Source organism: Leucoraja erinacea, chromosome 4 (assembly GCF_028641065.1).
Source record: "Leucoraja erinacea ecotype New England chromosome 4, Leri_hhj_1, whole genome shotgun sequence".
NCBI classification, from domain to species: Eukaryota; Metazoa; Chordata; class Chondrichthyes; order Rajiformes; family Rajidae; genus Leucoraja; species Leucoraja erinaceus.
In genome coordinates, this window is record NC_073380.1 from 60,595,897 (window position 1) to 60,620,222 (window position 24,326).

General features: G+C 42.3%; 2 protein-coding genes across 3 annotated transcripts in view; both read right to left on the reverse strand.

The window, feature by feature from the left end:
* Positions 1-17,761, reverse strand: part of LOC129696470 (probable aminopeptidase NPEPL1) — a 44,512-nt gene extending 26,751 nt beyond the window's left edge. For both annotated transcript variants that reach the window (XM_055634396.1, XM_055634395.1), the window contains exons 1-3: positions 15,740-17,761; positions 6,836-7,021; positions 3,318-3,488 (exon numbers count right to left, since the gene is read on the reverse strand). In XM_055634396.1, the coding sequence (XP_055490371.1) occupies positions 3,318-3,488; positions 6,836-7,021; positions 15,740-15,925 (543 nt within the window). In that variant the 5' untranslated portion in view covers positions 15,926-17,761. The remainder of the gene's footprint in view (positions 1-3,317; positions 3,489-6,835; positions 7,022-15,739) is intronic.
* Positions 17,762-18,077: 316 nt separating this feature from the next.
* The window catches only part of LOC129696471 (gamma-soluble NSF attachment protein-like), a 30,253-nt gene continuing 24,004 nt past the window's right edge, over positions 18,078-24,326 (reverse strand). Inside the window, exons 11-12 of the mRNA XM_055634397.1 lie at positions 21,522-21,651; positions 18,078-19,240 (exon numbers count right to left, since the gene is read on the reverse strand). Coding sequence (XP_055490372.1) covers positions 19,094-19,240; positions 21,522-21,651 — 277 coding nt within the window. The 3' untranslated portion in view covers positions 18,078-19,093. The remainder of the gene's footprint in view (positions 19,241-21,521; positions 21,652-24,326) is intronic.

The window sequence follows — 24,326 nt, forward strand, 5'->3', positions numbered from 1 at the left end:
AAAGACTGTGCAAAAAAACTGACATTAATAAAAAAAACAATAAGAAAACAAATCCATGGTAGTGCAAGAGGTGGTCCATTGTGCTCTGTAGCCAAGGTAGGATTACGATTGAGTAGGTCAACTCAAAAACCTGATGGTTCCTATTCTTGGAGCTGTTCCTTCAGGCTTTTTTCTGTACCCCTGCCTGATGGCGAGGGGTACAGAAAGAAGAGGGAGGTGGAAGGTGGGGACTCTGGATAATTGATTTTGCCTTCTTGAGGCAGGACCTCTTGTAGATGTTTTCAATGAAGGAGAGGGCTGCGCAGCTATTGTGAACAACATTTAACAACAAGTAAAAGGCTATTGCATATTACTGTTCCATCTAATAAATGGAAAAGAGAAAATCATTAAATAAGCAGGCTTTAAAATTCAGCAGTAGATTAAGATTTAGTTACTTTGTGCACTTAATACAAAAAATACTAGTCACCATCGAAAGGCAATTAGAATTATTTCAATGGTGATGATAGTTCCTTCATGCTTGATGATCTGAAAGGAAGTATATAAGCCTGAAAATCAACACAAAACTTTGAACTTAAGAACTTTGTAAGTACATAGCAAGGTCAAAATAAAATCAAAGCGAGGTGATATCAAAAAGATGAAAAAGGCTGTTTGATAATTTGTGGTTAGGAGTTCAATAAAGTATTTTACTTTTGCACAATTTTTTGCAAGAAAGTTGTGAAAAAGCACTAACATCACCTTGAAAGAAATCAGAAAAGCCACTGGCTAAAAAGAAACACCAATTGCAGAATACTATGGGGAAAAGAAAGGGCATTGGAAACCACAAACCATCATTTTCCACAAACCTCTGGAACCATAATTTGTTGCAAGGGGCACTGTGTGTTAATCCCCCAGAGTTTAACTAGAATATGGTCCTATGATTTTGTTGAATTGCTAAAACTGTGTACACCATAACCTAAAATTAATTCAAAACATTTGGCTTTGCATTGCATTGTCAATTTACAAAACTGAAACTGATAAGTTACATTAGTGGGAGGACACACCATCAGTCAACATAGTCACCATTTTTTACATGCCAAATGCAGCTCCATTGAAGTTAGTCCCTGGGCAGCCCCATCAAACACAATTGGAAGGAACTGGAAGCTGCAAAGGGTTCAGAGAAGATTTACGAGGATGTTGCCAGGACTCAATGGTTTAAGCTATAGGGAGAGGTTGAGCAGAAAATGACTCTATTCTTTGGAATACAGGAGGATGTGGGGTGATCTTATAGAGGTGTACAAAATCATGAGAGGAATAGATCGGGTAGATGCACAGTAGGGGAATTGAGAACCAGAGGGCATAGGTTGAAGATGAGGGGGGAAAGATTTAATAGAAACCTGAGGGGTAACCTTTTCCACAGAATGGCTGGTGGGTGCATGAAACGAGCTGCCGGAGGAGGTAGTTGAGGAAGATACTTTCGCAACATTTAAGAAAGGTTTAGACAGGCACAGTGCCCTCCATAATGTTTAGGACAAAGACCCATTATTTATTTATTTGCCTCTGTACCCCACAATTTGAGATTTGTAATATAAAAAATCACATGTGGTTAAAGTGCACATTGTCAGATTTTATTAAAGGGTATTTTTTTTAAGATTTTGATTTCACCATGTAGAAATTACAGCTGTGTTTATACATAGTCCCCCCATTTCAGGGCACCATAATGTTCGGGCTACAAGGCTTCACAGGTGTTTGTAATTACTCAGGTGTGTTCAAATTCCTCCTTAATGCATGTATAAGAGCGCTCTCAGCACCTAGTCTTTCCTCCAGTCTTTCCATCACCTTTGGAAACTTTTATTGCTGTTTATCAACAGCAGGACTAAAGTTGTGCCAATGAAAGTCAAAGAAGCCATTATGAAACTGAGAAACAAGAATAAAACTGTTAGAAACTGTTATCAGCCAAACCTTAGGCTCACTAAAATCAACTGTTTGGAACATAATTTAGAAGAATGAGAGCACTGGTGAGCATATTAATCGCATAGGGACTGGCAGGCCAAGGAAGACCTCCACAGCTGACAGAATAATTCTCTTTATAATAAAGAAAAATCCCCAAACACTTGTCCGACAGACCAGAAACACTGTTCAGGAGTAAGGCGAGGTTTTGTCCATGACCAGTCTGCAGAAATACAGAGGCTACACTGCAAGATGCAAATCACTGGTTAGCTGCAAAAATAGGATAGCCAGGTTACAGTTTGACAAGAAGTACTTAAAAGAGCAACCACAGTTCTGGAAAAAGGTATTGTGCACAGATGAGACAAAGATGAACTTATATCAGAGTGATGGCAAGAGCAAAGTATGGAGGAGAGAAGAAACTGCCCAAGATCCAAAGCATGCCACCTCATATGTGAAACACGGTGGTGGGGGTGTTATGGCCTAGGCATGTATGGCTGCTCAAAGTACTGGCTCACTTATCTTCATTGATGATACAACTGCTGATGGTAGTAGCATAATGAATTCTGAAGTGTATAGACACATACTATCTGCTCAAGTTCAAACAAATGCCTCAAAACCCATTGGCTGGTGGCTTATTCTACAGCAAGACTATGATCCCAAACATACTGTTAAAGCAACAAAGTTTTTCAAAGCTAAAATTATTAATTAATTAATTTAAAATCAATTATTGAGTGGCCAAGTCAATCACCTGATCTGAACCCAATTGAGCATGCCGTTTATATCCTGAGAAAACTTAACGGGACAGCCCCCAAAACAAGCATAAGCTAAAGATGGCTGCAATACAGGCCTGACAGAGCATTACCAGAGAAGACACCCAGCAACTGGTGATGTCCATGAATCGCAGACTTCAAGCAGTCATTGCATGCAAAGGATATACAACAAAATACTAAACATGACTACTTTCATTTACATAACATTGCTGCATCCCAAACATTATGGTGCCCTGAAATGGGGGGACTATGAATGAACACTGCTGTAATTTCTACATGGTGAAACCAAAATGTATAAAAATTGCCTTTATTAAAATCTGACAATGTGCACTTTAACCACATGTTACTTTTTTCTATTACAAATCTCAAATTTGCGAGTACAAAGGCAAATAAATAAATGATAGGTCTTTGTCTCAAACATTATGGAGGGCACTGTACATGGATAGGACAAGTTTAGAGGGATATGGACCAAATGCAGACAGATGGGACTCGTGTAGATGGGATATGTTGGCCAATGTGGGTAAGTTGGGCTGAAGGGCCTGTTTCCACACTGTAAGACTCAATGGCTCTATAAATTAACAACATCACTTTGCTTTCTCTTCTCATTTTGCCATTACTTACTGCAAGTGTCGATTCACAAAGTGGCTCAATATTTTCTCCCACCAGAATAAACTGTACAGTAACTGTGAGCTTGTCTTCACGTTTGTCCAATCCAGTGCGTCGAGTGAACAAAGGAAACGCCCTTGCTAGTGCACATGCTAAGGCAAAGACATCTGCATATTCACAGACTAACTGAAATAAAAGGTATAATCACAATATAAAGTTAAAACAATATTTTGGGGGAAATAACAATACATACCATACACAAATCAGACAAAAAAAAACGGTTTTAGATAATAATGGAATCAAGGAATAAGGGAAAACGGTTGGTAGAGAAAAGATGAGATGATCAGTCACAAGGAACAGTATGGCCTACTCTTGTTTCTATCTTTTTTACGCCCCATAACTTAAAAGTTGTTTAATGGAGGATATTCAATTATACATCAATATACATCAGAGAAGTTGTTCAATGATCAAAATACTGTTCATATATGGTCATTTGCAGGAATTACTTTTCAGCTTTCTCACCCATTGCTCAATTCTTAAAAACTGAGACCTGACTCACTTTCCTTGAAGGCTTGTGCCAGACATTCATATTTAATTTACTAGACTCTGTCATGATTGATCTCCCTATAATCAATTAAATCTCTGAAATCTGACTTAGCAGAATCTTGGTCCTAGGTATATAAAATGATATTAACATTAGGATTAGATAAAGAGCATTAAATTGATATTTCAATTAGAAGCGGACGACTTGCAAATCAACAACATAAAGAGTCTGTAACAGTAGTTTTAAATGTTGGCAATGAAATGGAAGATTGACAGATAGTTTCACATATGCAAGCATTTGACCAGCTTATAAAAATGAAGGGGATAAGGAATTAATATTGTGGCTCTACTATTAATTATTGCAATGCAGAAGAAAATTACATTTTCTATTATTAGTCCTAACAACATAATCAAATTATAGTGCATTAAAAATGTACATCAGTTCTTCGATCGTAATATTCAGATACATTTGTTTCTTCTGAAAATTTGTTACCTCATCATAGCAGGAACTGAATTTTAGTTATCGAATTGTCATTGGTACAGAAACAAATAAACTATATACTTATCAATACTAAAACCAGTGAACAGATAATTTTGTTAAAAGCCTTTCTAACCCATGGCTCACCACCATTCAATAAAATCATGGGTGATTAGTTTTCTCAGTCCCATTTTCCTGAACTAACCCCATATCCCTTGATTTTCTGACAGAGAGACCGCAGTCAGTCCGTGTTGGCAAGAACACTTCAGGCTCGATCACGCTGAGCACCGGCTCCCCTCAAGGCTGTGTGCTCAGCCCGCTGTTGTTCACACTGCTCACACATGACTGTGCTGCCAGATTCAGGGAAAATAAAATCATAAAATTCGCGGACGACACTACAGTGGTGGGACTCATCAGTGGAGATGACGAAACAATGTACAGGGAGGAAGTAGAACAACTGGTGGACTGGTGCGGCAAAAATAACCTAGAATTGAATGTCGACAAAACTAAGGAGATGGTTGTCGACTTCAGGAGGGCGCAGCCAAAGCATACACCGCTCAACATTAGTGGCACTGCAGTGGAGAGAGTGGAGAGCATAAAGTTCCTCGGTGTGCAAATAACGGACAGCCTCACCTGGTCCAGGAACACCACTGGGACCGTCAAACGGGCCCATCAGCGACTGCACTTCCTGAGGAAACTAAAACAGGCCTCACTCCCCACCAACATCCTCAGGACTTTCTACAGGGGCACGGTGGAGTCTGTACTCACGTACTGCATAAATACGTGGTACTCCACCTGCAACTGTTCGGACAGGAAGGCTCTGCAGAGGGTAGTGAGGGGAGCAGAGAGGATCATTGGCGTCTCCCTACCCTCGGTACAAGAACTGTTCCAGAGCCGCTGTCTGAAGAAAGCACAGAGAATTGCCAAGGACAAACTGCACCCCCTCCACGCACACCTGGATCTCCTGCCATCAGGCAAGAGATATCGAAGCATCAAAGCCCGGACTACGAGGCTGCTAAACAGCTTCCTACCACAGGCTGTGAGGCTGCTAAACAGTCACTCTGCACCCACAGTCACTTGACTTGACTCTGCGGCTGGCACGGACACTTTAATACTGGCACTGGCCACTCAAATCAGCGGCCCCGGACATTTTTTATGATTGGTTTATTGAATTTTAACATTGTGTTTTTTTACCTGCTTTTAACTATTTATACTGTTCCATCAGGGACTGGATTGTTTTTAGTGTTATTATGTGTGAAGTGTTTAAATTTCATGTGCGATGCTCCGCTATTCACTGGGAAACGTCTTTTCATTTTGCACTGTAACAACTGTTGCTTGCAAGATGACAATAAAGGTTGATTGATTGATTGATTGATTGATTGATTCCATTAATATCTCTTTATGTCTTTTTCCTAGACACTGCCCTGACAGAGCACCATGTATGCCCAAAGGTGAAATATCATCTCCACACTGCTGCCTTATCAGGAAAGCAGTGAGTTCCAGTCGCCATCATCCAATCTGCCAACTTAACAGTAGCAATTCTAGATTTTGCACTAAAATGCTCTTTCTGGAAGCTTGCTGTGCAAAAATTGGCCACACTACAAAAGCAATTATGCTACAGATGTACTTTGCTCACTGGAGAACAATTTGAGACATCAGGAAAGGGGATGCAAAAGGTTTTATGCAAATGAAAGATTTAACTTCAAAACACCAATCTGACTCAAGTAACTGCAGATGATGGGAACCTGAGTAAAACAGGTTGGAATGGAATAACTCAGCTGGTCAGGCAACATTTGTGGAACCCAAACAGTCACCTATTTATTCTTTCCACAGATGCTGCCTGATCCACTGAGTTACTCTAGCACTTTGTGCTTCACTCAACTACCTCTCAGAGGATGGGTATTTTCAAATAGACATTTCCAACAACAGTACTTTAGATGAGAATTATTCCGCACAATATTTCCGGGGTAAATGCACAGAAATGCCAACAGTTGATTTTTTTTTTTTAGGCGGCCTTACACTCCAAACATTCATATAAATTATTGAACATATTTTTTGCACAGATTCTCCCGATCATTCACGTTGCTTTTGAAAATAATGGAATAAAGTCAGCAAAAAATCTACTGACGGCTCCTCGTATTACTGCAGTTTGGGTAATGGCAATTTGCTCTTACATAATTCACAAATCATTCACTAAAAATCTTGGATGCTGAATAAAAATTCCCCCTTGCAAAATCTATGTTAAAAAAAAGTAAATAAAAACTAAATCACTCTCATTTTTTGACACCTGTGGAGATCTTGAGGCGTGTGCTGTAGAAAATAAATCGGAATAAAGACCATTTTTCCGGAGTGCAAATGCCTGAACCGCAGGAACCGCTGTACTGAACTAAAAGCTAATAACTTATTGTAACTGATATTGAACATTAAATTTAATTGGCATTCTGTAAATAAAAATGCAAGCAGAGAACATTCACAAATACGCACATGAAAGAGAAGTTAACAAATCACTCACCACAATGCATTGGTCAGTTTTTCCAGACAAAGAATTGCAAATCAGTCGTGTGAGAAATTGAGCTGAAGACGGACTGTTGTGGCGGCTGACTTTGGCTGGGAGAGCTGCCACAAAGGCATGCTTGAGCCAAAGAGAGCAAGTGTCTACTGGATTTGGATTCAAGATTCTTAATGCAGTCTTCCAGACCTGAATAACAAAGAGAACATTATTACAATACTTCGAAACACGGAACTGCAGATGCTCATTTTCAAAAGAAAATGCACACATTGCTGGAGTAACTCAGTGGGTCAGACAGCATCTCTGAAGAACATGGATAGGTGTTCCATGTTCTACAGAGATGCTGCCTGACCCGGAGTTACTCCAGCACTGTGTGTCATTTTTATAATCACAATGCTTATTTAGTTTCCCACAGGAAAAAAAATTACAATTATACACTTGGCACAAAGATGCTGTCCAGCTGTGTACAGCATCAGGTCATAGCAAGAAATTTGAGAGCAATCATGAGCCCACAGTTCCAGTATTATGCCATTATTCACAACAAAGGGCAAATTTAACTAAGCTTGTACAAATGGAGTAGAGATCAACTCAAAGTGAGAAAGGTCAGAGGATCAGTGTATCATAGCCTTGCATACAACTTTCCACAGTAGGGAGCCGTTGTATGCAGGGCTACATGGAATGAAGAATTAGTCAATTTATCTTTGAAACTGGAATTTTACATGAAGACAATAACCAAGAAGCAAATTATATAATGACAATTATAAACGTTTTTATTCCTTACTGTCAAATCTTTTGAGTTTCAGATTATTGAAGTGAGAGGTTGAAGATATCAGCTAATTATGTGGCCAGTTGATTGGCGCACGATTTCAGAATCTATTTAGGGACCCCATCACACCCACCACGTTCCTTCATGAAAACAGATCTGACTTCTACCACTGAGATGTAAGGGATAGCGCCAGCAGCGGATGGGCGAAACAGGCCTAGGTGGAACTTTGTTTGCCTGTTCAAAATGGACAGAAAAGATATTAAGCTGATCTAGTAGATACATTGATGCCACATTGCCCTGGTTTTGGTTTGCAACTTGTGAACATATTCAGTCACTGCCAGTTTTGTCTAGCAACTGCTTCATTGAATTGAACCTCCATCTTGTTTTGGAAGTCTCTTTTGAAATCTCTGATAATCTTGCGGAGATCAGGACTGGCGTTTTTGGAGTCTGTGATCATCTCTCATGAAAGCCTTGGATCTGCACTTAGCAGAGAATTTTAGAGTAACTCAGCAAGTCAGACACAATCTGTGGAGGAATAGAGATGCTTCTGCCCTGAAATTCGCCAAACCAAACCCTCCACCGATGCTGCCTGACAACTGAGTTACTGCATCACTTTGTGTTTTGCTCAAGATTCCAACATGTAGTTCCTTGAGCATCCAAGTGCATAATCCTGCTCATCCATGGTTTCTGGTTAGGATAGGCCCTAATTCTTTTTTCAAAACACAGTTGTCAATGCAATTGTTAATGAAACTTGAGGTAATGACTGAGGTAAACTTATTCAGGTTGGATGAAGTGGTCTTGAACATGTTCCATTCCATTTACTCAAAGTAGTCCTTAAGTAGACCTTTGCCCTCCTCAGACAATTAATGCATTATTCTTTTCTTTGGTGGCTCGGTCTCCTATACGCCAGATGAGGCAGCACCAACAGATGATCACACTGAAGGCCAAAGTGACGTGTTCAATTCCGTTTATTTTAATTTATTGTCACGTGTATCGGGGTACAGTGAAAAGCTTTTGTTGCGTGCTAACCAGCCAGCGGAAAGACAATATATGATTACAATTGAGCCATTAACAGTGTACAGATACATGATAAGGGAATAACGTTTAGTGCAAGACAAAGCCAGTAATGTCTGATCAAAGATCCGAGGGTCCCCAATGGGGTAGATAGTAGACAATAAACAATAGGTGCAGTTGTAGGCCATACGGTCTTTCGAGCCAGCACCGCCATTCAATGTGATCATGGCTGATCATCCCCAATCAGTACCCCGTTCCTGCCTTCTCCCCATATCCCCGCTATCTTTAAGAGCCCTATCTAGCTTTCTCTTGAATGTATCCAGAGAACCGGCCTCCACCGCCCTCTGAGGCAGAGAATTCCACAGACTCACAACTCTCTAGTAGTTCAGGACTGCTCTCTGGTTTCCGGAGGATGTTTCAGTTGCCTGATTACAGCTGGGAAGAAACTGTCCCTGCAAGGAATGGAGCCATACGTCTACTTGATTTGTTGTGTAGTAGTAGTCAAGAGCTTCAACACCCATTTGGAACAGAAGATATGCTGATGGTATTTGGGGAGCACGTTCCTGAAATTAGCTAAATTTAATTAACTGGCATTGATGAACAGGGCATCAAGCTTTGCTGTTTTAAGAATTTACAACTGAGTTTAATTCATCCAGTGCCACCTTGGTGTTCCCTTGGATGGTATATAGCGCACATATACAAATATAGAACATAGAAGAGAACACCAAAGCAACAGGCTCCATCAACTCACAATGTCTGCACCAAACATGATGCCAAAATTAATTAAACTAATCTGCCTGCACATGATCCACATCACTCCATATTCAAGTGTCCAGCAAGCCCTTTAAATACCACCTTCCACCACCTGCTTCCACCACCACCTTTGCGTACAGTTGCTCGACACATCTCCTTTAAACTTTGCCCCACTCCCCTTAAAAGCTATGTCCTCTAGCCATTTTTACCTTGGGAAACAAGTCTGACTGTCTATGTCTCTCATAATCTTATAAACTTTTATCAGGTCTCCGCTAAACCTGACGCTCCAGTTTGTCCTCCCTCTGTATGGCTAACTTTATAATTCAGGCAGCATCCTGATAAACCTCTGTGCCATCTCCGAAACCGACAATGCAGACTAACCAAAATTTCATAAAGTTGCAATTTGATTTCCTTACTCTTATATTCAATGCTTGACCAATGAAGGCGAACATACCATAGGCCCTATGTACCACTCAATTTACTAGTGTTGTCACATTTATGGAGCAATGGACTTGGATGTCAATATCCATCTGTACATCAACACTGTTAAGGGTCTTGCCATTACTATATCAATGAACAAGGCCTCATACTTGCTCCAATTAAACTCCTTCTGCCATTTTACACCCTTCTCCATTACTGATCGACAGTGCCCTCCGTAATGTTTAGGACAAAGACCCATCATTTATTTATTTGCCTTTGTACTCCACAATTTGAGACTTGTAATATAAAAAATTACATTGAAGTGCACATTGTCAGATTTTATTAAAGGCTATTTTATACATTTTGGTTTCACCATGTAGAAATTACAGCACCATTATGTTTGGGACACATGGCTTCACAGGCGTTTGTAATTGCTCAGGTGTGTTTAATTGCCTCCTTAATGTTGGTGTAAGAGAGCTCTCAGCACCTTGTCTTTCCTCCAGTTTTTCCATCACGTTTGGAAACTTTTATTGCTGTTTATCAACTTGAGGACCAAAGTTGGGTCAATGAAAGTAAAAGAAGCCATTATGAGACTGTAAAACAAGAATTAAACTGTTAGAGACACCAACCAAGAAAAATCCCCAAACACCTGTCTGACAGATCAGAAATACTCTTTAGGAGTAAGGTGTGGATTTGTCAATTACCACTGTCCACCGAAGACTTCATGAACAGAAATACAGAGGCTACACTGCAAGATGCAAACCACTGGTTAGCCACAAAAATAGGATGGCCAGGTTACAGTTTACCAAGAAGTACTTAAAAGAGCAACCACAGTTCTGGAAAAGGTTTTGTGCACAGATGAGACGAAGATTAACTTACATAGAAACATAGAAAATAGGTGCAGGAGGAGGCCATTCGGCCCTTCGAGCCAGCACCACCATTCATTGTGATCATGGCTGATCGTCCCCTATCAATATTCCGTGCCTGCCTTCTCCCCATATCCCTCGGCTCCACTAGCCCCTAGAGCTCTATCTAACTCTCTCTTAAATCCATCCATTGCCTTGGCCTACACTGCCCTCTGTGGCAGGGAATTCCATAAGTTCACCACTCTCTGAGTGAAAACGTTTTTTCTCACCTCAGTCTTAAATGACCTCCCCATTATTCTAAGACTGTGGCCCCTGGTTCTGGACTCGCCCAACATTGGGAACATTTTTCCTGCACCTAGCTTGTCCAGTCCTTTTATAATTTTATGTTTCTATAAGATGCCCCCTCATACTTCTAAACTACAGTGAATACAAGCCGAGTCTTTTCAAGCTTTCCTCATATGAGTCCCGCCATCCCAGGGATCAATCTCGTGAACCTACGCTGCACTGCCTCAATCACAAGGATGTCCTTCCTCAAATTAGGAGACCAAAACTATACACAATACTCCAGATGTGGTCTCACCAGAGCCCTATACAACTGCAGAGGAACCTCTTTACTCCAATACTGAAATCCCCTTGTTATGAAGGCCAACATTCCATTAGCTTTCTTCACTGCCTACTGTACCTGCACGCCAACTTTCAGTGACCGGTATACAAGAACACTCAGGTCTCGCTGTACCTCCCCCTTACCTAACCTAACCCCATTGAGATAATAATCTGCCTCCTTGTTTTTGCCGCCAAAGTGGATAACCTCAAATTTATCTATATTATACTGCATTTGCCACGCATCTGCCCACTCAACCTGTCCAGGTCACCCTGCAACCTCCTAACATCCTCTTCACAGTTCATACTGCCACCCAGCTTTGTGTCATCTGCAAACTTGCTAGTGTTGTTCCTAATTCCCTCTTCCAAATCATTAATATATATGGTAAACAGTTGCGGCCCCAACACCGAGCCTTGCGGCACTCCACTCGCCACTGCCTGCCATTTTGAAAAGGGCCCGTTCAGTCCTACTCTTTGCTTCCTGTCTGCCAACCAATTTTCTATCCATGTCAACACCCTACCCCCAATACCATGTGCTCTAATTTTAGTCACCAGTCTCCCGTGCGGGACCTTATCAAAGGCATTCTGGAAGTCTAGGTACACTACATCCACTGGCACCCCTTCATCCATTTTACTTGTAACATCCTCAAAAAATTCCAGAAGATTATTCAAGCATGAGTTCCCTTTCATAAATCCATGTTGACTTGGACTGCTATCCAAATACCCCATTATTACCTCTTTAATAATTGACTGCAGCATCTTTCCCACCACCGAAGTTAGGCTATATCAGAGTGATGGCAAGAGCAAAGTATGGAGGAGAGAAGGAACTGTCCAAGATCCAAAGCATATCCCCTCATCTGTGAAACTGTGGTGGGGTGTTATGGCCTGAGCATGTAAAGGGCCTGTCCCACTTTCACGATCTAATTCACAACCTTTTTTACTCGTGGACATTTTTCATCAGTCTAGAAAAACGCCCCAACCTACTTTATGTCACGAGTACCTACGACTAGCACCACGGCCTGCTACGACCTACCTACGACCTCCTACTGCTGCGAGTATGAGTCAAGGGCAAACTCGGCCGAGGTCGTGAATTAGGTTGTGAAAGTGGGACAGGCACTTAAGGCTTCTGAAGGTACTTGCTCACTTATCTTCATTGATGATACAACTACTGATGGTAGTAGAATAATGAATTCTGAAGTGTATACACATCCTATCTGCTCAAGTTGAAACAAATGCCTCAAAACTCATTGCTTAAGAAGGGACTGCAGATGCTGGAAAATCGACGAAGGGTTTCGACTCGAAACGTTGCCTACATCCTTCGCTCCATAGATGCTGTCTCGCCCGCTGAGTTTCTCCAGCATTTTTGTCCACCCTCAAAACTCATTGGCTGGCGGTTCATTCTACAGCAAGACAATGATCCCAAACATACTGCTAAAGCAACAAATGAGTTTTTCAAAGCTAAAAAATGATAATTTCTTCAGTGGCCAAGTCAATCGCCCGATCTGAACCCAATTGAGCATGCCTTTTATATGCTGAAGAGAAAACTGAAGGGGACTAGCCCCCAAAACAAGCATAAGCTAAAGATGGCTGAAATACAGGCCTGTCAAAGCATTACCAGAGAAGACACCCAGCAACTGGTGTTGTCCATGAATCGCTGACTTCAAGCAGTCATTGCATGCAAAGGATATGCAACAAAATACTAAACATGACTACTTTCATTTGCATGACATTGCTGTGTCCCAAACATTATGGTGCCCTGAAATGGGGGGACTGTATAAACACAGCAGTAATTTCTACATGGTGAAACAAAAATGTATAAATATGGTCTTTATTAAAATCTGACAATGTGCACTTTAACCACACTTGATTTTTTTTTCTATTACAAATCTCAAATTGTGGAGTACAGAGGCAAATAAATAAATGACGGGTCTTTGTCCCAAACATTATGAAGGGCACTGTAGATACCACATTACCTTCTGAATGTTGTAGTCGGCAGGGCAGTACTCTGCATATCGCCAACCGACAATTTTACATTTTTTTATCAAGCCAATTAACCTACAAATCTGTATGCTTTTGGAGTGTGGGAGGAAACCGAAGGTCTCGGAGAAAACCCACGCAGATCACAGGGAGAACGTACAAACTCCATACAGAGGGGGAAGAAAGGGATAGACGGGGAGGGTGTGTGAGGGGGAATGGAGAAGGGGGAGGTGGGTCGTTCCCTCATGGTCCCGGGGCAGCGCTCCCGCCCCTCCAGTCGCCGTGCTTCACGCACACAGCTCCGGCTCCACCCCTCTCTCTCCCCGGGAAGGCGCGGTGAACAATACAGGGAGGGTCAGGCCAGGGGTTGGAGCAACGCTTACAAACCTCAGCCTCAGCTCACACCCGTCCACCCGGACCCCAGCATTCGCTTCTGCTGCCGGCCCGCTCCCTCCCTTCTCTCCTCCCCTTCTATCCCTCCCTTCCCTTCTTCCCTCCCTCCCTCCTTCCTCTCTTTTCCCATCTCTCCTTCCCTCCCTCCCTTCTTTCTCTCCTTCCTCTCTCTTTTCCCTTCTCTCCTTCCCTCCCTCCCTTCTTTCTCTCCTTCCCTCCCTTCTCTACTTCCCTCACTACCTGTTGGCTTGAGTGGGCACAGTATTTACTGGAGCTCCTTACAAATGGCAATATTTTGTATGTTCAAAGTTAAAAAGGAGGACTTGGCAGGAATATCAAAATGATCACCTGCAGCTGAGGAAAAAATATATGATTTGTGCATGAAGAAGCCATGACCAAAGCAAAGATACTAGAGCGGAGACGGAAGCTGGTTATGGAAATGGTGATGAAGATTACTCATGACCCTACTACGGCTTTTTCGTGGAGTGGATTATCTTGCTCCGCTATAGAATCTTTGGTTTCCAGTCTCCATGAGATGGAGAGTGTGGAGGAAAGTGGCGCTGTAAGGGCAGTCCACGTCTTTCACCAGCTCATTGGAACTTTTCCCAATTCCATAACGACTGTCTAAGAACTTGGCCCTCATCAGACCTGGCGTCTCTCCGCCGTAAACGGAGTTCACGCTCAACTCGTAGATTACCCGCTCCTTCCTGAAGCAGATATCAAACAGCTGTAAACCGCTGGCGGGACTGTAGTGGGACTATGGCGGAACTCCCAGTCAAAGTAGTGGACGTGGTTGTTTACAACGCGGTATTTTGGTTCACGTGGCTCGAACTGGAGGGGGCCGTAGGTTTGAAACTTCTGCCGCTGTCTCAGCGAGGCATGGTTGGGATCCGAATCCGTCCTTTGGATCTCTCTCGCTCTCTCTCTCCCTCTCTCACCTCGGCATTCCCGGAATCATTTGGCGTTTTGCAGGAACAGCTGCATCTGCGGTTCCTTCTTGTTGGGGGGGGGGGGGGGGTGGAGTGAGAAGAACCCTGGCCCGTGGCGGCTCCTGGTCCGTTGCCTCTGTGGGTGCCGCCTGGCCCGCTGAATTCCTTCAGCACTGTGTTTTTTGTTTGGCTCTAGAGTTGAAGGTGGACACGGGGGGGCTTGGGTGGTTCAGCGGGATGGGCGGCGGCTGTAGGCAGTGGGTGACGTTTTTGGGTCGAGACCCTTCTGCAGACAATCACAAGTACTCTCACTGACGAGAGTTCAGTTCAGTCTGAAGAAGGGTCTTCTATCCATAGTCGCTGCCAGGCCTGCTGAGTTACTCCAGCTTTATATCTAACTTCAATTTCAAGAGTTAAATAAAAAAACAGAGTGCTGGAGGAACTCAGCGGGCTAGGTGGCATCTGTGGAGGGAATGGATTAGGAGTTGTTTCGGGCCAGGGTTCTTCTTTAATAGGTAGGAACTGCAGATCAAAGATACTAGAGCGGATGCTAGTAGATGCTAGCAGATCAGGCATGATATTCTTCCGATTTAAATCGTAATTCCGATTTTATTGGTTTCATATTTTCAATTTTTTGTGCCCGATTATTTGGCGGCCAATCACGACCAGCTAAGAGGCTTGCGTCCAATCAACGACCACCAATCCCTCACCAAGCAGACAATGGATGCAGCCAACAGAGAGAGAGAGAGAGAGGGAGATGCAAGAAAGCAGCTATGACATATAATACACAATAAACTGTATTATAAATACACAATAAACAAGTTATGCATTCTTGTACTTTTACATGGGTATGACTGCACATTGAAACATACCCCCACCCCCTTCCAAACCTCAGCATCACGGACCTTAGAGTGCCCCCAGTTCCTAAAACCCATTTCCATCACTGCACAAGAGTACAACACTGAAGGGTCGCAGCAGGTCAAGCCGCAGCTGTGAAGCAAAATGGGCAGACGACGTTTAAGGTTAAGACCTGTTGTGGCCCCATGAACAAACTAATAATTTTAAAATCAAGCAGCAGAGCATGTTTCAAACTGCTCTTCAGGGTGGGTGACGGGCTGGCAGGCAGCTAGAGGGGCTGAATGGCCTGGACCGGACCGGACCGGTGGCGCCATCTTGGACTCCTAGCTACCTCCTGGGTCACCCGGGGCTCCAGTTTCCCTTTCACTTGGCTCCAGGCAAGTTTGTGCAGATTAGGCAGCTGTCCTGCGAATAACACCGCCCTGGAGCGAGGGTCGGAGTCGCCGGCGTTGGCGGTAAACGTCAGATGCTCCACCACGACCGCTCCGCCACTCCTGCTGCTGCCGCCGCCCTTCATCGCCGCTGCTCTGGGTCAGACTCCGGTCCCGTCCCGGTCCCGTCCTGGTCCTGCGCTGCCGGCAGCGGCGTCAAGTGTGGATGTGCGCACGCGCGGCCCCGCTCACTGCCGGCCGCGCTCACGTTGAGACAGGCAACGCACATGCGCAGCCCTCCTGGCGACCGGCATCCAAAGCGGTAATGCGCATGCGTAGCCCTCCTGACGGTCGGTTGCGCCGTCAGGTCTGGTAGTGCGCGTGCGCGCGTCTCCTGTCAGCGGCGAGAAGTCCGGCGACGCGCAGGCGCATTCTGTTACTCCCACCCCCGCAAGCGTGCTCTCTCGTTGCCTGCACCAGGTCCAGATTCGCCTTGCTGTCCACCGCTGTATACCTTGCTGCAACTCCGGAAACCATCTGCTTCGTTGGAGACTCTCGGACTACATTTAATTGGACTTTACCTTGCATTAAACGTTATGCTCTATATCCTGTATCTGTAACACTGTGGATGGCTTGATTGTAATCAAAGATACTAGATTGCAATCATGTGTAGGAAGGAACTGCAGATGCTGGTTTAAATCGAAGATAGACACAAAATGCTGGAGTAACAGCGGGTCAGGCAGCATCTCTGGAAAAAGGAATAGGTGACATTTGGGGTCGAGACCCTTCTTCAATCTGCATGTGAGGAGAAAGGGAAGCGAGAGATATAGACAGTGATATAGAACAAAATAATGAAAGATATGCAAAAACGTAACGATGATAAAGGCAACGGTTGGCTGTGGGGTAGGGGTCAACGAGTTATACAAACAATGAAACTCACCAGGACTGTGAATCTAGTACAACCACTAGGATGGATGAGAAACACAGAGAGAGGGTGCATGGGTTACTTGAAGTTAGAGAAATCAATATTCGTATCACTGGGTGTAGGCTGCCCAAATGAAATATGAGGTGCCGTTCCTCCAATTTGCATGTGGCCTCACTCTGACAATGGAGGCAGCCTAGGACAAAAAGGTCTATGAAAATGGGAAGGGAAGTTAAAAGTGCTTGGCAACTGGGACAGCACGTGGGCCCCAGGCAGATTGCGCGAAGGTGTTCAGCGAAATGATCAAAGGATTATGTGTTGTATGCGATGGCTGATGGGTTGAAAGGTAAGGAATAGGGGCTTTGTCCTAGTTGCAAGAGCAGAGCTGCAGGATACCAAGGAGACTCATGTGAGGGCCTCCTCTTTAATGGAAGAGGGTACCCCTGTTCCCTAAACGAGGGCATCTCGGATGTCCTGGTATGGAACAGCTCATCTTGGGCGCAGATGCGACGTAGACCGAGGAATTCGGAGTAGGGAATAAAGTCTTTGCAGGAGGCAGGGTGGAAAGAAGTGTAGTCTAAATAGTTGTGGGAGTCAGTAGGTTTATAATAGTCTCTGGCTAGTTGTGAGAGTCAGTAGGTTTACAATAGACACTGGTGGACCAGTCTAAAGGAATAAATAGAGGACCATTTATTGGTTAATTGTTTTCTTTACCACATTACATCTAACAATTGAAGAACCCGCAAATATAATAGCTTGGTCTCAGAGGAAAATGCATAACCATTCAAACCATGAAAAAAATAATAATAATAATAATAATTCAGAGTTAATATTTCAGGCTTAATCAGGTCATCTAGCCAAATTATAAACTGCCTCCATTTCACAGATAAGGCTTGGTGCACTAAGCATACACAGAGGCACAAGGATCTACAGATGCTGGCATCTTCAGCAAAAACAGTGCTGGAGTAACTCACAGGGTCAGGCAGACTTAATCTGAAGGTTCCAAACCCCACAAATGTCATCTGTTCATTCCCTCCACAGATACTGCCTGATCCACTGTTTCTCCAGCATTTTGTTTTTGCTGGCATATTCACAGCCAATTGCTCAAAATGTAGAGCAGTGTTTTAATTTACAAATTAGTTAAAACACGGTCTCCCGCTATATCTATATTATTCCCCATGAAGCTACTGAATTGAATGTTAGAACAAACATACAGAACATTAAATCAATTTATTCTCCATTTGAGAAATTCCATGTCTTTGAAACATGCTTAAATAGAATGTTTTCATTGGAAATTACATTAAATCTTATGTGCCAAGTACAGTACAAACTAAACAAAAGGTTTAGTTGAGCACAAATAACACAATAGAACACTGATCATGCCAGTATACTTTACTAGGACAAGATTTCAAATGAGTGTACATAAAGCAGGTTTGTGTTTACATGGGAACATCATTGCCAACTACAGATAGATAACAAGCACCAGGCTCTTGCAGATCTTTTCTTGGATACTTTCTTAGTAGCTTTCTTAGATACTTTCTTAGTAGCAACAAGGCAAGACAATTACAAATTTTGTCTGGTATTTATATTACCATGAAATAACCAAAAGCTACTGCAGATATTGATGACAATCTTCGTTCAAGATAAAAGGGCTAACATTAAAAATGCATTTACAAAACAAACTTGTTGCAAGTTGGCAATTATCACAAAGGATACATTAACTAGCGATTGCTGAACCATGCCCATTGTACATTAATTGAATTATTATATATACACACATTTACAATAAACCATAAACACTGAATATCAGAAAACAAATATTTCTCACACCATAGCATAACCATAGAAGACTAACGTCATGATATGCAGCCTTAAGGAAGCAGCATCCTTTTGGTAACTGTACAATAATATTTCAAATCTACAATGATTGGAAAATTAAACCAGAACATTATTGTGATACATTTCCAAGCTCAGCACTTTTTGTTTTACAAAGTGGTGTCATCAATCAAGGTCTCACGACATCAAAGATAATCTCCAGTTGATCCTATACTGATTTAGGATGCATTACGTTGAGAATATATTCCCAAAACAGATTAATTACACAGATTTAAAACAATCTAGTTAGAACCAAAATAAACTGCATTTTTAAGATTGCATTTTCAAAATAAAAAAAATCAAATTATACATAAACACAGTTAGCCAAATCCAAATGCTTCACAATATAATTTGTAAATTAATCTTGCACCATTCCTATGCAAACCAGATACTCACAGGATTACAACTAAACAAGCATGGATTTAGGAAAGGAAATTAATTCTTCTGAGCTTTGGCCTTCACTACTTCTTCACAATTCAGTTTAATCCAAGAGATTTCAAACACATTTTGTCCACAGTTAACACAATCCAGAGGAGTAGTCATCGTCCTCTTCCTCGCCACCATCAGGTTGCTTTTGTGCAGATTGGTCACCTTCTTGTTGCACAGGTAACTTCTTTTTCGTTCCTCCACCAGGAACTCTCAAGCTCAGAGAGAGTTTGGCATACTGGGAGAATAAGATTAAATAATTTCAAGTACAAAAATTCCAAATTAATGTAAAACAAAAGGGCAAATAATCTTAGTGAGGGGTGAACATAGATCTTGTCATAAAATAATTATTAAAATATCATCTTCTCATTAATGACTATCAAGGAATTATTTTGGCTTGTGTGACCAGATGCAAAGGCAATGCCAGGTCTGAAAATGCCCAACAAACCACAATGCTGAGGGCAATAAATCCAAGCTCGCATTCCAAAAATTCAGGAAAAATTGGTAGCTGGGACAAAGTTTATTTGAATTTTGTTTAATTGTAGTAATGATTTTTTTTTTGAATGAAATATGTAGCAGGCTATAGATAAGCTGGAAATATGGGTGGAGAAATTGGTCAGCATAATGGTGCAGCAGTAGAGTTGCTGCCTTACAGCACCAGAGATCCTGGTATCTGTATCTCCAAAGACTAAAGGACAAATATAGTTTAATTTGAACAAATGCAAGGTATTGTACTTTGAGGAGTTGAATGCAGGTGGAAATGATAAAATGACTGTTGGGACCCTTGGATGTACAGAGGGATTGCAATGCCATAGCTCCCTGAAAGTGGCTAAAGTGATAGATAAAGTGGTAAAGAAAGCACCTTGCATACTTGCCTTTATTGGTAGGGGGCTTTGCGTATATAAAGTTTGGATGTTCTGTTGCTTTGATTATTAATATTGGTTTATTAATGTCAAGTGCACTGACAAATAGTGAAAACCATTATTTTGAGTGCTGTATGCCACATCATACATCAGAAAGTGCAAATGAAAAATAAACAGAATGCAGAATAAACAGATTACAGCTACAGAAAATATGCAGATTAAACATAAATTGCAAGGGGCGCAATAAAATCTCTGAAACGTCAAAGATTTTAACAGAAATGTGTAATTTCCCACTCCCATCCCCTGATAGGTGACTGGAATGCACTGCCAGGGTGAGTGGTGGAAGCAGTCTGTGGAATTCTCTGCCTCAGAGGGAGGTGGAGGCCAGTTCTCTGGATGCTTTCTAGAGAGAGCTAGATGGGGTTCTTAAAAATAGTGCAGTCAGGGGATATGGGGAGAAGGCAGGAACGGGGTACTGATTGGGGAGGATCAGCCATGATCACATTGAATGGCGGTGCTGGCTCGAAGGGCCGAATGGCCTACTCCTGCATTGTCTATTGTCAAATAACACAAGTTACATGTAAGGCATTTATACAGGAAAAGGAATAAGCAAGGAATGAAAAGATATTGCCCATCTATGGGCAATTGGGATTAATTTATTTTTGCGTCGCTGTCAGAACAGACATTTTCTTTTCAAGTGTAAAAAATGAAACTTTTAAAACATTGACATTGTTAACATGTCCTTGGAATAGGCAACCAGCAATTTGGGGCCATAGTTCTGAGCCATTTGGCATGAGGCAACTTTAAATTACTTGGGGCTATTGTACAAAATTAAATCAATATGCTGGCATAGCACAAGTACTTGCACTACTATCCTGCACCATTCTACTGTTTTCCACGCCAGAGTAGAAATTGTTTTATATATCATTACTGTTTCATGTAAACAAGGATTTTCATTGCACTCTGGAGTACATGACAATTAATAGCCTGAAGATAGATACAAAAAGCTGGAGTAACTCAGTGGGACAGGCAGCATCTCTGGAGAGAAGGAATGGGTGACGATTCGGGTCGAGACCCCTCTTCAGACTGGAGAAGGGTCTCAACCCCAAACATCACCCATTCCTTCTCTCCAGAGATGCTGTCTGACCCGCTGAGTTACTCCAGCTTTTTGTGTCTATCTTCGGTTTAAACCAGCATCTGCAGTTCCTTGTTACACAATAAATAACCCATGATTACGTGGTCATTAGCTTTAACAATATCAAAATGTCATTTTTTGACAAAATTAAGATTGTGGAAATCCAATTATTAACCTCAACAGTAGAACGTAGGGTATATAGGGTAGATGCTGAGAAATGTTTCTTTACATCCTCTATTTGGAAAATCTGAAATTTGTGGGTCACTAAAAATCGGGATAAAAATCAAGATAAAACAGAATTTCTTAACTCAAATATTCTTTAGAATTTCTAAGGACAGTTGCAACTTGGTTATTTGGAATACTAATAATAGAAATTAATTGTATTTTTAAATATTCGAGGGAAGCTAGAGCTGGGAAAAATCTGACCGATGTTGAATGATGTGGCAATCTTAAGTGGTCGTATGGTCTCCTCTATCGTGCATTTCAATATCAGGCTGCTCAAAATAGTTAACCAAACTTACATCGTTGTCCATGTACTTGAAGAGTGCAGAGTTACAGATAGCAAAAACCTGGTCCTGGTCTTGCTGATCAAATCCTTCCAGCAGCTGCTCCAATGCAATGCTGTCCTCGCTACCATTAAATCCAGGTATACTGTTAGCAAGAAAGGTTAAAATCAGAAATTGCATCTGTTATGTATGAATCTAACTAAATATGTAGGGTGGAGAATTATACATTTATGTTTTGACTGATTTGTTGGCTTCAAAATTGGGTTAGGGATATAGAATTAGATTGTCATTTGCTGGATGTTACATGTTACACACAGACTGGCTCTATATTTTAAACCTGTTCCGTAAGCTCTCAATCTTAATGTTTTTTTGGGTTTTTTTAAATATGCAACATGCATTCCATAATTAGAAGAGCATTTGAGTTTAAAAATGCCTTCCCTCATTTTAGATTATATAATTAGTATTAGATTACTGTTTTAAAAATGGCACTATTCAAAATTGTAATGCCACATTTTAAAAGAGCATTCAAATACTAATTTTATATTCTAAAATGAGGAAAGAAACCATGTCCTTTTTGTTACATCATAAAGTTTAAAAACTCAGATTGCTATCAAGAAATTCAAACTGATACAGGAAATCAAAATCACTTGCTAAGAAGAAAGAGGTACAAGTTAACGGGTTAGAGTTTTTTGTTTTTTTTTTAAATATAATCTCAACTTGCCCCCAAACAATGCCCCTTAACAGGGAGGATTACAATTAAGGTATACAGTAATATTGATGCATTGAGAAAAAAAACATACAGATGTACAATGTATGCTCACTTGGCATATATCTGTTCAAGTGAGAAAAGAACACTTTTTAAAAAGTAAAAGTTCCTTTCTTTCTCATTATCTTAATTACATAAATTTGTTTTATTATACTTGCAACCCCATACAGAAATAACAATTGAAAAGAACCAAATCAATGGGTCACATAGTCTCCGAAATACTTAGGTGGTCTCCCAGCTCGACCTGAGCGAGTTCTCACGGTTTCGTTTATGTCAATGTCCTTGTTTTTGTCAGTTCATTCAGTGGCTGTTTTCTTTTCAGTAGGCGCTGGCTGCTGTTTCAACGCCTGTGTGGCGCTAGTTGTGGTCGGTGTAGTAGATGGTCTTTGATGGTCTGGCCGTGTTTTGCGTGTCCACGTGCGACTAGCTCGTCTGGTGGATATTCGCAGGTCTTGCGGAGATGTACGCCATTGCAACGTTATATGCCAGATGGGCTCTGAACCACACATGAACGCTCGTCAAGCTGGCGTGAAACAATAGCTTTCTCCCAACTCTTCTTTCCTTGTACGAAGGGTTGCATTCGCGCTGTGTCACCCTCATGAAGTGTGGAAAGGTCTTTTGCTGATTTATTGTAATTGTCAGCTTACTGCTGAACGCGCTGCTTCAAGCGTTCATGCTCGTACACAACTCTGGGTTCAAGTAGCTTCGCTGTCGTCGGCAGATGTGTACGTGTGCAACGATTCATGAGGTGCTGAGCAGGATGTGCTCAGCCCTTGTGTAGGCGTATTACAATGATCCAACATCGCTAGGTCGGGGTCGGATCGTGATTTGCTGCTCTTCGTCATGATTCGCTTCGCAGTTTTGACGGCTGATTCTGCCTTCACGTTCACTTTGCTAATACCTGGACTGCTGCACAGGTGCTCAAAATCCCATTCCCTCACGAACTGGCGAAATGCGACCAATGTGTACTGCGGCCCGTTATCGCTCACAACTTGTGTCGGGCTGCCGTATCTCGAGAAATGAGCTTTCAACTTGCGAATCACGGTTGGGCTGCTCATGTCTCTCAGCCGGTCTACTTCGACAAAGGTTACTATGGTAGTCTGAGGTGGCAAGATAATCTTTCCCGTCCTATGTAAAGAGATCTGTGCCAACTTTCTCCCGTGGCCTTGTCAGTAGCTCATGACTCATGAGTGTCTCTTTTTGCTGGCTCGCCAGGTGCGGCACACATCACATGTAGCAATATACTGCTTGGTGCGCTACTCATGCCAGGCCAGAATAGGCATTCGCGTGCTCGTCGCAGGCAGTCTTCGACGCCTAGATGTGAAGAGAGGTATCTTTTCTTTTATGTCTCTTCTTTAAGCTTATCGGTATGAAAAAACATCTCATCCCTATAGCTGTAATAAGGCGTGAGCTGCTCTGGTAGCCTATCTCGGTGATGCCAACCACTGATGATGACACATTTCAGCATCTGGCTGTGGTTCTCATCGCTGTTCTCGAGATGCTCATCTCGTGTACGTTTCGGGCTGTTTGATCCTCGAAGATGCCTGTGCGGGTGTACATCATCGCGTTGTATCCGCAAGAACATTGAGCTTCCCCTGACAGTTTCTGATGTCGAAATTTAGCTCTGTAGGCGGGTACATTTTGCATTCTTGAAACGCTTTGGCGCTTCAAGCGCTTTGCACAATCAAGTAGCTTCGCAGCAGCTGTGTGATCATCTGATTCATGATGCTGAGCCCTAGTCAAAATATGTAGAAGTATTACAATGATCCAACATCGCTAGGTCGGGGTCGGATCGTGATTTGCTGCTCTTCGTCATGATTCGCTTCGCAGTTTTGACGGCTGATTCTGCCTTCACGTTCACTTTGCTAATACCTGGACTGCTGCACAGGTGCTCAAAATCCCATTCCCTCACGAACTGGCGAAATGCGACCAATGTGTACTGCGGCCCGTTATCGCTCACAACTTGTGTCGGGCTGCCGTATCTCGAGAAATGAGCTTTCAACTTGCGAATCACGGTTGGGCTGCTCATGTCTCTCAGCCGGTCTACTTCGACA